The sequence below is a fragment of the Ceratotherium simum genome, chromosome 2, assembly GCF_057802395.1.
Source record: "Ceratotherium simum simum isolate JZ-2026a chromosome 2, ASM5780239v1, whole genome shotgun sequence".
NCBI classification, from domain to species: Eukaryota; Metazoa; Chordata; class Mammalia; order Perissodactyla; family Rhinocerotidae; genus Ceratotherium; species Ceratotherium simum.
In genome coordinates this window covers 28866230-28882320 of record NC_141901.1, presented here as the reverse complement: position 1 = coordinate 28882320, position 16091 = coordinate 28866230, and the positions used below count along the sequence as shown (strand labels likewise).

Below are 16091 nucleotides of genomic sequence, written 5' to 3'. Positions count from 1 at the left end.
ACTGGAATCACAATGGCTGATGTTATTGTTTCAGGTAGTATTATTAGACGTTTATGTGGATCTAGTATTCTCGATGGTCTGCGCTACCTGTCTGGGGGAGGACCAAGATTGGGCAATACAGCAATTATTTTTAATGATTTCCAAGGAATCTTTGACATTTACAAAGCCTACCACCCAATAACGATCAGCAGATTTCAGAAGGACTATAGGAGCCATTAAAAGCTAGGCCTTTCAGGGTGGCAAAGACTCCTCCCCTCATCCCTCTTTATTTTCTCGAACATTTGGCCCATATGCTTCTGTGAGCCTCTTTCTGGTCATTACAAATGTCACGGCCAGAACACTGCCATTCTCTTTCCAGATGTTCTCTGCTTTGCTCACCCAGATCGAGAGCTGTCCTTCCTCACGACCCACTAATGAGAATAAGTGGGATGTCAGAGGGCTCTCAGTGAGAGATGGGTGTGGGTCTAGAGCACAGGAAGGAGTACAGCCTGTGTTCAGTAACTTCTCTAGGTGACACTGGGCTATGATGTCTGTATGACTATTAAGTGTACAAGTTCTGATTGCTTTGCCTGTCACAGGATATTGTGATTCTTTAGAATAATTTGGCTTCAGTTCCTGCCAGCTACTGAATTCAAGTCCCTAATGAACTGAGACATTTAGCTGGGCCTGAACTGAAGAACCAAATGGTATTTAGGCTGAAGTGAGAAAGTTGAGCATCTATCAGTGATGAGATGAAGGGAATTGCTCACCCATTTGTACCCCTTGTTATTCTTCAGGTTCCAATTAAAAGGCAGCCCTGCTAGTCATTGTGTCTTGGTTGGAATGAAAAGCCTTTGGAGCAGCAGTGTTCCTGTGTGTGAACGTGAGTAAAAGGAACAACTATGCAGGCTTGATACTCCCCTTAGTTTTTTTTTCCAGCATGTTTTGCCTTGGGGAATCACCTGTTTTCTGGATCTTTATTTAACTAAGTTACTGATAAAATACTTCTTTGTTGGAAGAACTTCAAAGGGGTGTTGTAGGTCTTTTACATCATGTGTTTATGTTACTAATCCGTAAACCACTAATTTAATGCCAGTGGTGAATTTTGTGGGGAATATGTAGGGAGAAACTAGATGACATAAAGATATCCCAAAATTTATTTATTCATTTATTTTTTAGCTTCACCATCGAGGAGTAACCTCTCTTAAATGTTTATTTCCTTTTATCCCCCACATCTCTAAACTATTTATTCAGTCTGTTATTTAGTCCACAGTATTTACTGAGGAAGGGCTTCCCCTGGGCGAGGACTTTCCCTGTGGGAAAAGGGCTGAACAGGAAAGTCTTATCCCTGCTCTCACGGAGTTCATTTTCTACTTGGAGAGGCAACAATGAACAAGAAAATAAATAGGTAAACAAATAAAAATAAAATATATAAGAAGGTATGTTAAAAAGTGGTAAGTGTTATAGAGAAAATAAAGCAGAGTTAATGATAAGTTAGTGTGGAGCAGTGAGGTGAGTCAATATTTGAAATGATGAGGTGACGTGCCCTCAATTTCGAAACCACTCACTTAAATACCAAATGTTCAGAAACTGATAAATAGATAAAAGTGTTTCATACACCAAGACATTACTGATTTATCCTACTCTGTTTATTAAAGCAAGACAAGACTTTTTTTTAAATCCGTTTTTCCTAATGATTAAAAATTGTTCATTTTAATTTAGATTTTGTTAAAATATCTTGCTAGAAATCTATTTGGACATCTTATGGGATAATGGTGGAACTTTATAAGAACATTCAATATGTATAACTCAGATATCCAACAAACTGAGCCTTGCTGAGACACATAAAGCTGAAAATAAGTATATAAGTAAACTTTGGAGAAACGCAAACACACAGGTAAAATCCAGTAAGGGAAGTCTCTTGTTGTTTGATGCACTAAGGCCTTCACTGTGTTTATTCACACAGTTCTGACAAGGTTTGGAATCTCTTCCTAAATCCATATCAGATTAGATGCATCAAATTAGTTTTAGGGAAAGAACTGCTAGAAACACATACACTAAAAGCAGGAAGAAATGACACCTGATAGCTTGGAAGAGAAAAAAAACTCAAAAGAAAAACACAAAAGGCTCCAGGGAGCCATTTAAGCTGGCTATAAAGAACCCTATAGGAATTAATGTATTCTGATGACACTACTGTATATTTGGTATTGGTACTGATCATAGTGGTCTTGGGTCATGAAGGAACGTTTACATCTGCTGAAAATGATGATCCATGTTTAATAAACTTCACAAAGATTTCCCTGGACTTTCAGATCTTTGAGGGCCAAAACTTTGTCTGTCTTGTGCCCTATTATCAACCCAGCACTCTTATGATGTCTCACATAAAGTAGGTTATCAAATGGTTGCTGAAAAAAAACAGATTAATCCCTTTCCAAACTGATTAAAAACTTAGCTACCTAGAGGATTTTTGAATTTTACAATAAACTGTAATTTAAATCTCACCTCAGTTAGTTCCTTCTCAGAAAAACCCTTACATATTTAAATTGGCATCCACCTTAGTTATGGTCTCATGGAAAAAAAACTTATTCATAACACAGTCCCAGGTCACTATTATTGTATAATCACTTTAACTGAAACTCTAATGGAACCTAAAGCTCTTGTATTCTTTCTAGAAATCTTTTGTCCAAATCCTCCGGCAATCCTTAATGGGAACCACACAGGAACTTCTCTGGGAGACATTCCCTATGGAAAAGAAATATCTTACACATGTGACTCCCACCCAGAAAGAGGGATGACCTTCAACCTCATTGGGGAGAGCACCATCCGCTGCACAAGTGACAGTCAAGGGAACGGGATTTGGAGTGGCCCTGCCCCTCGCTGTGAACTTTCTGGTCCTCCTGGTCAGTGCACAATTCCCCACACTCCAGATGGATCAGAATGTCTAGGGGAGAACCTCCACATTTCTATAGTTACAGTCAGTTTTGCTTGTGAACATGGCTGTGTTATAAATGTCAGACACAGAATTACCTGCCAGGTGAATAACAGATGGATTCTAGATGAGCCACACTGTGTCCCAATGGTGGTATTCTGATGACCCTGCTGGGGTGAGGACTGTGGGATGGTGAGGAGAGGAGGGAATGAAGAGCAGCGAGATCCGTGAGGCCCACATTTTAGAGAATATTTCCGAAGCACTGAAAACAAATGCCAGAGAAAATACTCTGTTATGCCATCTATATTAGTTGTTTTCATACTAGATAGATGGGTGTGCTGAGCAAAACATACATGTTGATGGCAGTAATTCACTTCAGAATTGATAATGCCATAGAAATAGTTTAAGAAACTCCTGATATAGGCATTATTATACAGGCATATACTCCTTTTCTTACTTCTAAGTGTTCTGCTCAGCCAGTGACTGTATTATGTTGACCCTTCATCTCATCTTTAGCAAAGGGAACTCAGGACGCCCTGGAGAAGTGGAGTTCAAGGTTGTGCTCTTGGCCTCTGTAGCTCATTCCTCTTCCATATTAGTCTGGCTTTAAATGACAGTACCTGACCATCATAGGCTCATTTGTGGCTGTGATTGTTGACACGAGCTCCATCCTCCAGTGAGGACAGACAGTGTTGAATTGGTAGTCTGTAGATCTCGGTGGTGCTCCCACCTGGTGCAGTTACAGGTAGAGAATATGGATGATCCAGTATAAAAGTTGACAGGTCTGGATTTAGAGAATCGGTCTTCCCACTGATCAACAAACATTTAGTACCTTGGGAACTTGTCTGCCTTGGGACTCCCTGTGGCTCTAATAGCCAGAGATACTAATAGATTGTGTTGGCGTGTTCATACTTCTATGTTTAACTGAATGTCTCTTCTTGTGTTTTGGGGAAACTTGTTCTTAGCATGCCCACATCCACCCAAGATCCACAACGGGCATCTCATTGGAGGACATGCATCTCCATATCTTCCTGGGGTGACTGTCACCTACACTTGTGACCTAGGCTACCTGTTGGTGGGAAAGGCCTTCATTTTTTGTACACACCAGGGAACCTGGAGCCAATCTGATCATTATTGCAAAGGTATTTCTTATTCTTTCTGGATTTTTATGGAAAATTGATGCATGAGGCTAATAAGGCTGAGGGATCATTTCTGAGAGGATCATGAAATGAGTATCGACAGAGGAGAAGAACAGAACAAAAGGTAGGAAGGAGCTCAATTCTACTGAATAAGTAGGAAGAATCGACAGAATTTCCAGTAATACAATAGACATCAAACACCAATTTTAAAAGATTTACGAGCTTTTAACTAACAAAATGTTTCAGCTCTAAAGGACCTCAGAGGGTCACAGGTGGTCCTCACAAATACCCTTAGAAGGTAAATAGGAAACTGGAAGCACACTTTGTTTTGAGGAAAACTGAAACCTGAAGCAAGGTTGAGAACAGTTAATTTCTGGAATTACTGGATATGGAGCCTCACTATAATCTTCAAGCCCAAAGATGAGGTGTTTATTTCATCTCTTCCCTGGAACAAGTCCCCAGGAATTACTTACTTTATTTCTGTCTATGTATGTGAAAATGGCTTCTGACTTAAAAATCTTTGGTGGCATTCTAAAAAGCTACAAAATGTGGAATTAAAAATAATATTCTCTGACTAGGCATCGTACTGAGGTCTTTCCAAGACTTATTTGTGTTAGTCTCCCAAAGAATCTGATGAGGTGGGATTATTATTCCTGCCATCTTCCAGAGGAGGACACTGAGGTTTAGACAGACACAGTAACTAGTCCATGGTCCACAGCTCATGAGCAGTGGTGCCTGGATTGCAGCCCTGCTCAGCTCCTGCTTTTGAACACTGCACTGTATACTGTCTTCTTTTAAATGTGGTTCTTTTGACTTTGCAAAACTACAAGTTAGTGATTTTGCTTTGTTTCTTTTCTTTTCTTTCTTTTTAGAAATACTAGGCTTCGGGCAGGATGAGAGAGGAGGGATTTCAGACCTGCTTGTGTTTCTAATGTTAAGGAGCAGTTAGTCCTACAGCTGCTGTGATTACAAGATCATAGGGCCCTCCCCAATTTAAAAGTCTCAGAAATCCTTCTTGTCCTCCTAGCTCTTTGATTTTAGAGATTTTGATTTTAGAGGCCCAGCACAGAGATGGTAAGTGACTCTCCTGTCTTTATTTGCAAGAGGGGACTGCACAAACTACAAGTCCCTGTGGCTCTGCAGACAACAGAAAGCTCACCCCTCCTTGCTTTAGTTGCATAAAGAAGTATGAAGATTCAGGGAATAGTTCAATGATTAGTTATACAAATTAAGACTTTGGGAAAGTTATTCTCCTGAAAATAAAAGGGTAATATTCTACTCTCTTGGCAGATGCTTTCTTTTTATTTAGGTAAAATTCATTTTGTCTTGATAACTGCCCTCTTCAAACATGTTTTATTGCAGTCATTCTCTGTCTTTACCGTTAGCAAACTCAGTCAAGAACCTTGTTAAAAGGCAGATTCTTAATCTCTATTTCCAAGAACTCTGACTCGGACATTTTGAGGTTGGGTCCAGAGGTCTATTTTTAACAAACCCATCAGAATATTCTAATGTAGGAAGACTACAGACTATATTTTGGGAAATAGCACTTTGCCTTGTTGTTTCTTATAAAGACAAAAAAGAACTTAGGCTAATTTTGAGACTATTACAACTGAAAAGCAGGCTTTGCTTGAATTGAAGAAGGTATCGATGACTGGGCAGAGAAAGAAAGCAAAACAAAAGTTGACCTAAATGAGATAAAATAAAGTAGAAAAATTATATTTTAAATTCAGAATCATGATTTATTAACTTCTTTGTTCTATATATAGAAATGAGCCAGAAACATGCATTTAATCAAGAGGCAAAATAGCAGTATTTGTTGTATACTCAAAGAGAGTTAATGTAATATTCCTGTTTCCTTATGGTGTGACCCAAGTGGATCCAGGGCTGGAACATGGTTATCCTAACTCCTAATATTACCACAAGAGTTGTCAATAATTAAAAGTGGATGTGAAGTACATTAGATATTCCCTTACTTTACCTAAGAAATGAAAGTCAGAGAATTTAAATCATAAGATGTTGGGGGGAGGGGGGAGTCAGTAATTCTTGATTGAAAACATGACCCATCTTTGCTGAAGGCTAAGTAGGTTTAGGGTCATAGATGTTTCCATTAGGACAGTTTCAACTAACAATTAACAATGAAATATCAATTTCTTTCTGACTTTTCTAATTTCAGAGGTAAAATGCAGCCTCCCACAGTTTATGAACGGAATACGGAAGGAGTTGGAAATGAAAAACGTCTATCACTATGGAGATAATGTAACTTTGGAGTGTGAACAAGGATATACTCTGAAAGGCAGTCCCCAGAGCCAGTGCAAGGCGGATAATACGTGGGACCCTCCTCTGGCCATATGTACATCTCGTAAGTGCAGATGCAAGGAATGTAGGTCCTTCCTAGTCATGGTTACTGTTCATTCATTCATCCATACTGTCATCTTCTTTTTTTTTAATTTTTTGTTTATTGCAGTAACATTGGTTTATAACATTGTATAAATTTCAGGTGTACATCATTATACTTCTATTTCTGCATAGATTACATCATGTTCACTACCCAAATACTAATTACAACCCATCACCACACACATGTGCTAAATTATCCCTTTCACCCTCCTCCCTCCCCCCTTCCCCTCTGGTAAGCACCAATCCAATCTCTGTCTCTATGTGGTTGTTTGTTGTTGTTATTATCTACTACTTAATGAGTAAGATAACATAGTATTTGACCTTCTCCCTCTCACTTATTTCACTTTGCATAATACCCAAAATGTCCATCCATGTTGTCACAAATGGCTGGGTTTCATCGTTTCTTATGGCTGAGTAGTATTCCATTGTGTATATATACCACATCTTGTTTATCCATTCGTCCCTTGATGGGCACTTAGGTTGCTTCCAAGTCTTGGCTATTGTGAATAACGCTGCAATGAACACAAGGGTGCATGTATCGTTATGCATTGGTGTTTTCAACTTCTTTGGATAAATACCCAGCAGTGGATCAGATGGTAGTTCTATCCTTAATTTTTTGAGGAATCTCCATACTGTTTTCCATAGTGGCTGCACCAGTTTGCACTCCCACCAGCAGTGTATGAGAGTTCCCTTCTCTCCACATCCTCTCCAACACATGTTGTTTCCTGTCTTGTTAATTATAGCCATTCTGACGGGCGTGAGGTGATATCTCATTGTAGTTTTGATTTGCATTTCCCTGATAATTAATGATGTTGAACATCATTTCATGTGCCTGTTGGCCATCTGTATATCTTCTTTGGAGAAATGTCTGTTCAGGTCTTTTGCCCATTTTTTAATTGGGTTGTTAGTTTTTTTCTTGTTGAGATGCATGAGTTCTTTATATATTTTGGAGAGTAACCCCTTATGAGATGTATGGTTTGTAATTATTTTCTCCCAATTGTTAGGTTGCCTTTCATTTTGTTGATGGTTTCCTTTGCTGTGCAGAAGCTTTTTAGCTTGATGAAGTCCCATTTGCTTATTTTTTCTATTGTTTCTCTTGTCAGACATGGTGCTTGAAAATATGTTGCTAAGACTGATGTTGAAGAGAGTACTGTCTATGTATTCTTCTGGAAGTTTCATAATTTCAGGTCTTACATTCAAATCTTTAATCCATTTTGAGTTAATTTTTGTATATGGTGTAAGGTAAGGGTCTACTTTCATTTTTTTGCATGTGGCTGTCCAGTTTTCCCAACACCATTTGTTGAAGAGACTTTCTTTTCTCCATTGTATGTTCTTGGCTCCTTTGTCGAAGATTAGTTGTCCATAGATGTGTGGGTTTATTTCTGGGCTTTCAATTCTATTCCATTGATCTGTATGTCTGTTTTTGTGCCAGTACCATGCTGTTTTGGTTACTATAGCTTTGTAGTATATTTTGAAATCAGGGAGTGTGATACCTCCAGCTTTGTTCTTTTTTCTCTGGATTCCTTTAGCTATTCGGAGTCTTTTGTTGTTCCATATAAATTTTAGGAGTCTTTGTGTTATTTCTGTGAAAAATGTTGTTGGAACTTTGATGGGGATTGCATTGAATCTATAGATTGCTTTAGGAAGTATGGACATCTTAACTATGTTAATTCTTCCAATCCAAGAGCATGGAATATCTTTCCATTTCTTTGTGTCTTCTTCAATTTCTTTCAGCAATGTTTTATAGTTTTCAGTGTACAGATCTTTCACCTCTTTGGTTAAGTTGATTCCTAGGTATTTTATTCTTTTTGTTGCAATTGTGAATGGGATTGTATTCTTAATTTCTCTTTCTGCTACTTTGTTGTTAGTGTAGAGAAATTCAACTGATTTTTGTATGTTGATTTTGTATCCTGCAACTTGACCGTATTCGTTTATTACTTCTAAAAGCTTTTTGGTGGATTCTTTAGGGTTTCTATATATGAAACCATGTCATCTGCAAATAGTGAGAGTTTCACTTCTTCCTTTCCAATTTGGATCCCTTTTATTTCTTTTTCTTGCCTGATTGCTCTGGCTAGGACTTCCAGTACTATGTTAAATAGGAGTGGTGAGAGTGGGCACCCTTGTCTGGTTCCTGTTCTTAGAGGGATAGCTTTCAGTTTTTCACCATTGAGGATGATATTAGCTGTGGGTTTGTCATATATGGCCTTTATTATGTTGAGGTACTTTCCTTCTATACACATTTTATTCAGAGTTTTTATCATAAATGGATGCTCTATCTTGTCAAATGCTTTCTCTGCATCTAATGAGATGATCGTGTGATTTTTATTATTTATTTTATTAATGTGGTGTATTACGTTGATTGATTTGCGAATGTTGAACCATCCCTGCATTTGTGGAATAAATCCCACTTGATCATGTTGTATAATCTTTTTTATGTATTGTTGTATGCAATTTGCTAGTATTTTGTTGAGGATTTTTGCATTGATGTTCATCAGTGATATTGGCCTGTAATTTTCTTTTTTTGTGTTGTCCTTGTCTGGTTTTGGTATCAGGGTAATGTTGGCTTCGTAGAATGAGTTAGGGAGCTTCCCCCCCTCCTCAATTTTTTGGAAGAGTTTGAGAAGGATAGGTATTAAGTCTTCTTTGAATGTTTGGAAGAATTCACCAGGGAAGCCGTCTGGTCCTGGACTTTTATTCTTGGGGAGGTATTGATTACTGTTTTGATCTCCTTTCTGGTGATTGGTCTATTCAAATTCTCTATTTCTTCTTGATCCAGTTTTGGAAGGTTGTATGATTCTAAGAATTTATCCATTTCTTCCAGATTGTCCAATGCATTAACATATAGCTTTTCATAGTATTCTCTTATAATCTTTTGTATTTCTGAGGTGTCTGTTGTAATTTCTCCTCTTTCATTTCTGATTTTACTTATTTGAGCTTTCTCTCTTTTTTTCTTGGTGAGTCTCACTAAAGGTTTGTCAATTTTGTTTATCTTTTCAAAGAACCAGCTCTTGGTTTTATTAATTGTTTCCATTATTTTTTCAGTCTCTATTTCATTTATTTCTGCTCTGATTTTTATTATTTCTCTTCTTCTACTGATTTTGGGCTTTGTTTGTTCTTCTTTTTCCAGTTCCTTAGATGCATTGTTAGATTGTTTATTTGAGATTTTGCTTGTTTGTTGAGATAGGCCTGTATTGCTATAAACTTCCCTCTTAGAACTGTTTTTGCTGTATCCCATAAATTCTGACTTGTCCTAGTTTCATTTTCATTTGTCTCCAGGTAATTTTTGATTTCTCCTTTGATTTCTTCATTGACCCAATCGTTGTTCAGTAGCATTTTGTTTAATCTCCACATATCTCTGGCTTTTCTGATCTTCTTCCTATAGTTGATTTCTAGTTTCATACCGTTGTGGTCAGAAAAGATGCTTGGTATTATTTCAATCTTCTTAAATTTATGGAGACTTGTTTTGTGGCCTAATATGTGATCAATCCTGGAGAATGTTCCATGTGCATTTGAAAAGAATGTGTATTCTTCGGTTTTTGGATGGAATGCTCTGTATATATCTACTAGGTCCATCTATTCTAGTGTTTCATTTAAGGCCAATGTTTCCTTATTGATCTTCTGTTTGGATTATCTATCTGTTGGTGTAAGTGGAGTGTTAAAGTCCCCTACTATTATTGTGTTACTGTCTATTTCTCTTTTTATGTCTGTTAATAATTGCTTTATATATTTAGTTCCTCCTACATTGGGTGCATAGATATTTACAAGTGTTATATCCTCTTGTAGGATTGTTCCCTTGATCATTATGTAATGCCCTTGTTTGTCTCTTTTTACAGTTTTTGTTTTAAAGTCTATTTTATCTGATGAGTATTGTTACCCCAGCTTTCTTTTCATTGCCATTTGCGTGGAGTATCTTTTCCCATCCCTTCACCTTCAGTTTGTGAGTGTCTTTAGGTCTGAAGTGTGTCTCTTGTATGTAGCATATATATGAGTCTTGTTTTTTTATCCAGTCAGCCAGCCTATGCCTTTTAATTGGAGCATTTAGTCCATTGACGTTTAAAGTAGCTATTGATAAGTATGTACTTATTGCCATTTTTAAACTTTTTTTTTTCTCAGTGTTTTTGTAGTCCTTCTCTGTTCCTTTCTCCTTCTAAACAGAATTGATGGTCTCTTTAGTTTGACCTGTGTCTGAAAGCTCTACTCTTTAACTCCCTTCCTCCCTCATTTTATGTTTTTGATATCATATCTAACCTCCTTTTTGTGCATTTGTATCGATTACCCTCTTAACGTGGAAATAAATATTTTTTCCTATTTGTGATCTTCTCTTTTCCCCTTAAATCAGTCCCTTTAACATTTCTTGTAGCACTGGTTTCTTGGTGACAAACTCCTTTAATCTTTGCTTGTCTGGGAAACTTTTTATCTCTCCTTCCATTTTGAATGATAACCTTGCCGGGTAGAGTATTCTTGGCTGTAAATTTTTTCCTTTTAGCACTTTAAATATATCATGCCACTCTCTTCTAGCCTGTAAGGTTTCTGCTGAGAAGTCAGCTGATAGCCTTATGGGGTTTCCTTTGTATGTAACTTGTCTTTCTCTTGCAGCTTTTAGGATTCTCTCTTTATCTTTAATTCTGGACATTTTGATTATGATGTGTCTTGGTGTGGGTGTCTTTGGGTTTATCTTGTTTGGTGCTCTCTGTGCTTCCTGTACCTGGATGTCTGTTTCCTTCCTTAGGTTAGGGAAATTTTCATCTATTATTTCCTCAAATAGATTCTCTGCCCCTTTGTCTCGCTCTTCTCCTTCTGGGACACCTATAACACAGATGTTAGTGTGCTTGATGTTGTCCCAGAGGTCCCTTAGACTGTCTTCACTCTTTTTAATTCTTTTTTCTTTTACCTGTTCAGCTTGGGTAATTTTTTCTAGTCTTTCATCCAGCTCGCAGATCCGTTCTTCTGTATCCTCTACTCTGCTTTTGAGTCCCTCTAGTGAATTTTTCATTTCCAGTATTGTATTCTTCATTTCTGATTGGTTCTTTTTTATATCTTCCATTTCTTTGTTGACATTCTCACTGAGTTCATCTATTCTTCTCCCCAGATCAGTGAGCATCCTTAACACTCTTTGTTTGACCTCTCTGTCAGATAAGTTGCTCATTTCTGTTTCATTTAGTTCCTTTTCTGGGTTTTTGTCCTGTTCCCTTACTTGGAATGTATTCCTTTGCCTCCTCATTTTGCCTCCTTCCCTGTGCTTGTGTCTATGTATTAGTTAGGTCAGCTACATCTCCTGCTCTTGGATAGGTGACCTCATATAAGTGATGCCTTAGGAGGACTGCAGTGTGCTTCCTCAGTTCTCAATGTTCCAGGAGTGACCCCTATGTGGGCTATATGTGTCCTTCTGTTGTGGTGTGTTTGCTCTCCCTGTAGGCGCCCAGGAGCTGAGTTATGCTCCTGGCAAGCTGTGGTAATGCTCAGCTGCTTGTAGTTGTTGTGGGCCCTTCAGTCTCTGTATTGTGTGGGGAGCCCCAGCATAGTTGGCTGCAAGTTCTAATAGCACATTTGTGTTGCAGTATTTCTTTTTAGTGAGTAGGCCTCCAGCGTGGCAGGTTGTCAGGCTCAGGGGCTTACAAATGCTATAAGCCTCTAGCCTTTAGGTCTCCTGTCAGCTCTCTGAGGATTGCAGCTATGTGGGGCTGGCCTCAGGCACGGGAACACCCAATTGTTTCAGGCTTTGGAAGGTGGGGCAAAAGCCCTATGTGGGTCTTTGAGAAGCACAAGTCTTCTGCAGCTGACAAGCCATGTCGCCCACACGTCCACACACACAGTCAACACAGTCCTGTCCCGTGTACATGCCCCGACATCCTGAAGTGGACCCAGTCTCTCCACAGCGGAGCCCCACACACTCCACCACTGCCCCACACTCTCCACCTGCTCCTTGTGCATGACCTGCCCCACTGACGTCGGCTCCGTCACCAGGCTGCAGAGAATCCAGTCACCAATCTCTGCAGGCCCACAAGTTGCCTGAGGGCTTGTTGTTGGGTTGGGGCAGTCCCTAGGGTGGACTGCCTGCCCTGGCTGAGCTGGATTAAATTGGTGCTCTAGTGGGTGGGGCAGACCCTGGGCTAGCGGGCCCCAGGGAGAACTCCCATGGCATCTGGGTCAGAACGCCCACACCAGGCCACGACAATGGCTGCTGCCAATGTCCCAGTCCCTGGTGAGGTCTCACCTCTCACTGTGATGCACTCAGAGTCTATCAGGTGAGTCTCCTTTCACCGAAGCACTGTCCCTCTTTCTTTCTGGTAATTTTAGGTTGCTTTCTGAAATGGATGAGTTTGCACGTGGGCCCTTTAAGAGCCGGTTTTAATTTCTTTGTGAACCAGCTTTTCTGGGGGTACTCCCCCATGTTTTAGTCAGATAAGACTAAAGTGGCATCTGACTTTAGGCAAAGTCAGATATTATGCCACTTGTCTTAATTGCGCTGGGTCCACAAAATGCCCACAGCAGGGGCGCTCCCGGCTCAGGGTCCCGCTCCTCCAGGGAGGGCTTTGTACCATTGGGCTGCTCCGGGACGGCTGTGAGGCACTGCAGCTCATGAAGGTGGTGTTTTTTCTCTCCAGAAGGGAGTTTCTGCCTGTTCCACCTCAATTAGGACTGTCCTTTGTTGCAGGAGTTCCTCTTATCCAGTTTTCAGTTCTCTCTCAGGGATAATTTTTCCATGAGTAGTTGTAAATTGGCTGTGTCCGCGGGAGGAGGTGAGTTCAGAGTCCACCTATGCTGCCATCTTGACTTCTTTCCCCCATACTGTCATCTAATGTAGTGTGATGTTTATGGAATGTGCTAAGAGCTATGGAGTGCAATCAGAGCCCCTAATTCTTCCCCAAAAGCCCTTAGCCACGAGAGTAAGGCAAGCCTTGTTCTCCTGACACTTCTCAATCCATCCATCTTTCCTCAGGGCCTTCTCTGACCCTTTTTTGATTTTATCACTCTATTGTTGCTTGCACTGCACAATAATGATTTGTTTATAGTCTGTGGGCCTTAAAAGTCAGGAGCACATCAATGGTAGAGCAGGCCTTCAAGAATGTTTTCAGCATTAGTCGGGGAGCACCTTGACTGGTAGCAGAGACCAGCTGGTTGTTCTCCCTCACTAATGTAGGCTCCAGGACTTTAAGCTGGAACAGCTGAATACAGCAGATTTGGAAATCATGTGTCATTGAGCAATACAGAAAAGTAGCGCTCTGCTGACAGCTAGAGTCTGATGTAAGATAGAACTTGTACACATCAAGGAGCTGATGAGCAAAATTAACAATGAGTAACCTTTCTTAATCTAAGTTAGTGCTAGGCTATCCCCTCCAATTCTTATGACTCTTATTCATGACACATGGTTGAATACCAAGATTATTCAAGATCCATTTTTTTTACAGTTAGTCCCTTAACCATGTTAACTAATCTGACTCACAAATAGTATTTTAAAATTATAAACTTGACACTCCATTAATATCAAATTATATTCACTCCTTTGGCAAAAAGCTCACTACCTAATTGACTGAATGCCTTTAAAGTATTCTGAAGATGTGGCTGTGAGAGACAGAATAGTCACATAATTGGGGCACCAAGCCTAGCAGACATTAAAACAAAATATAAAGCCACAATACATAAGTCACTTTATACCAGAACAAAAATAGACTTATTTTTATAAATAAGTGGAACAAAATAGATATTAATAAAATAAAGGTTATTATAAATGAAAATAAAAGTATCTTACATATCAATATAATAACTGAGACATCATCGATCCATGGTGAAGGAAAAGATGATCAAATAATATAGGTAGCATTGAAAAAAATTTAGAACTTTTCTTTTTATCTTACAATAAATACCAGATATAATAAAGAGTTAAAAGTTTTAAAAGTTAACATAGAAAAACTAAAGTAAAAAAATGAATATTTATCAAACAGCTAGAAGGCGGCCAACTTTTTGAACTTTATGATAGAGAAAATCATAAAAGGTCAACAAATTTGACTTAGAACTTATATATTTTGAAAAGCAAATAAGGCGGCAGGAGACAGATGAGAACTATGTGAAAAATATAATGACGGGTTAATAGTGCTATCATACAAATAGCAGTAGTGGTGGTTGTGGTAGTAACAGTCGTAAAAGTTAACATATACTGAGCACTTAATACCACCATTCAAAGATTAGATATAGTTTCTATAACTATGTAAAAACTTAGATGCATGGGAAAATGTACCAGAAAGGAATGTATCAAAGTACTTCAGGGTAGTAGGATTATGTGTAGTCCTACTGTTCTGTTTTATCAATTTTCTACTGCAATTATATTACTTTTATGAAAAAATATTAAGTTGTATAGAAGAAAACCATATTTTGCTGAGTACACAAGATAAAATGAGATTGTGTGAGTACAACCAAGGGCTTTTTATAATAGAAAAAGACTGTGTACTGAAAACAATCAGGATGAATGGTCACTGGCTGAGAGCTCCTGTCCGATCATGTTGTGTGCTCTGCTGATGTTTCTTTGGCTTTTGTCTTCCCTTTAGGCACACATGATGCTCTTATAGTTGGTAAGTTTTATGAAGGGTTTGCTGAGGAACTCTAGCAACTTTAACAGTAAGTATCCACTTTAATGAATGAAATGTAAAAAGACAGATCAAAATATCTTATACTGCAATTTCAATCAGAAAGAAAATAATGATCAATTCAGGACATGGTGTGGCAAAACTGATATCTTCATATGCATATAGAGTGAGTGCCTTTTATCAAAAGTTCTATACTATCTTTGAACCATTATAAATAAACCATCATTCTTATTTTAATGTGGTGGGAGAATGCAACTTCCCCTTTCATTTACAACCTGGGAACATTCTTCAGGATGGTAGTCGCACCCATTTACACAAATTGAAATCCACAAAGAACAATTTCTTAGCCCATTTCTGTGATCTGCCTGTGTAAGAGGAATAGTTTTGTGATAGAGTTTGCTTCAAAGGGAATTGGCAAAGTCTCTTGTATAGAGTAGCTCCTGCCTTGTGCATTCCACAAGAGACACATGCAGGGCCAGGGAGAGCTGGAGCCCAGTAGCTCCAGTACCATTATCACCTACTTGTTGAAAGGCTGCTAGTGGACTAAAGGTTACAAAACTGCTCTGCTCACCCCTTTTCTATAACCCTCTGGTGGTAAGACTAATGTGCTAGATTAAACCAGAGCAGAGGGGAAATATTAAAGGTGAGCCCGTGTGGGGTGTTTTTTAAAGCAGACTTTGTAGTTACATTTAAAAAAAATCATTGACAACCTCTAGTGGAACTAGACATTAAGAGAGAGTTTAAAATCTAGGGGTTATATTCTCCATGCATTTAATGACCTGTTTTACTGCCTAGGCACATTCTTTGGTATGATCTTCTTTATTGTACCCATCATTGTTTCCTGTTGGATAGTTCTAAAGCGCAAAAACGGGTAAGTAGAGCCATATTCTCCTAGAAAATATTTATTACTGTACTTGCCTCTCTTTGGAAACCAAAGAGAAGTAAAACAAAACCTCAAAAAGAAAAAAAAAAACCACTACCACATAAACAGATGTAGTAATTCTTCTAGAGAAGGCCCTTGACACACATTAGGGATAGTGAAGTACTCACACTAAAAGAAATAAA

At 38.7% G+C, this 16091-nt stretch overlaps 1 protein-coding gene across 1 annotated transcript in view; it reads left to right on the top strand.

Annotated features, from left to right (window-relative positions):
- Nucleotides 1–16091, top strand: part of CR1 (complement C3b/C4b receptor 1 (Knops blood group)) — a 105753-nt gene that overhangs the window by 79246 nt on the left and 10416 nt on the right. Inside the window, exons 24-29 of the mRNA XM_087439670.1 lie at nucleotides 777–862; nucleotides 2652–2879; nucleotides 3874–4050; nucleotides 6221–6406; nucleotides 14988–15011; nucleotides 15822–15897. Of these exons, the coding sequence (XP_087295796.1) occupies nucleotides 777–862; nucleotides 2652–2879; nucleotides 3874–4050; nucleotides 6221–6406; nucleotides 14988–15011; nucleotides 15822–15897 (777 nt within the window). The remainder of the gene's footprint in view (nucleotides 1–776; nucleotides 863–2651; nucleotides 2880–3873; nucleotides 4051–6220; nucleotides 6407–14987; nucleotides 15012–15821; nucleotides 15898–16091) is intronic.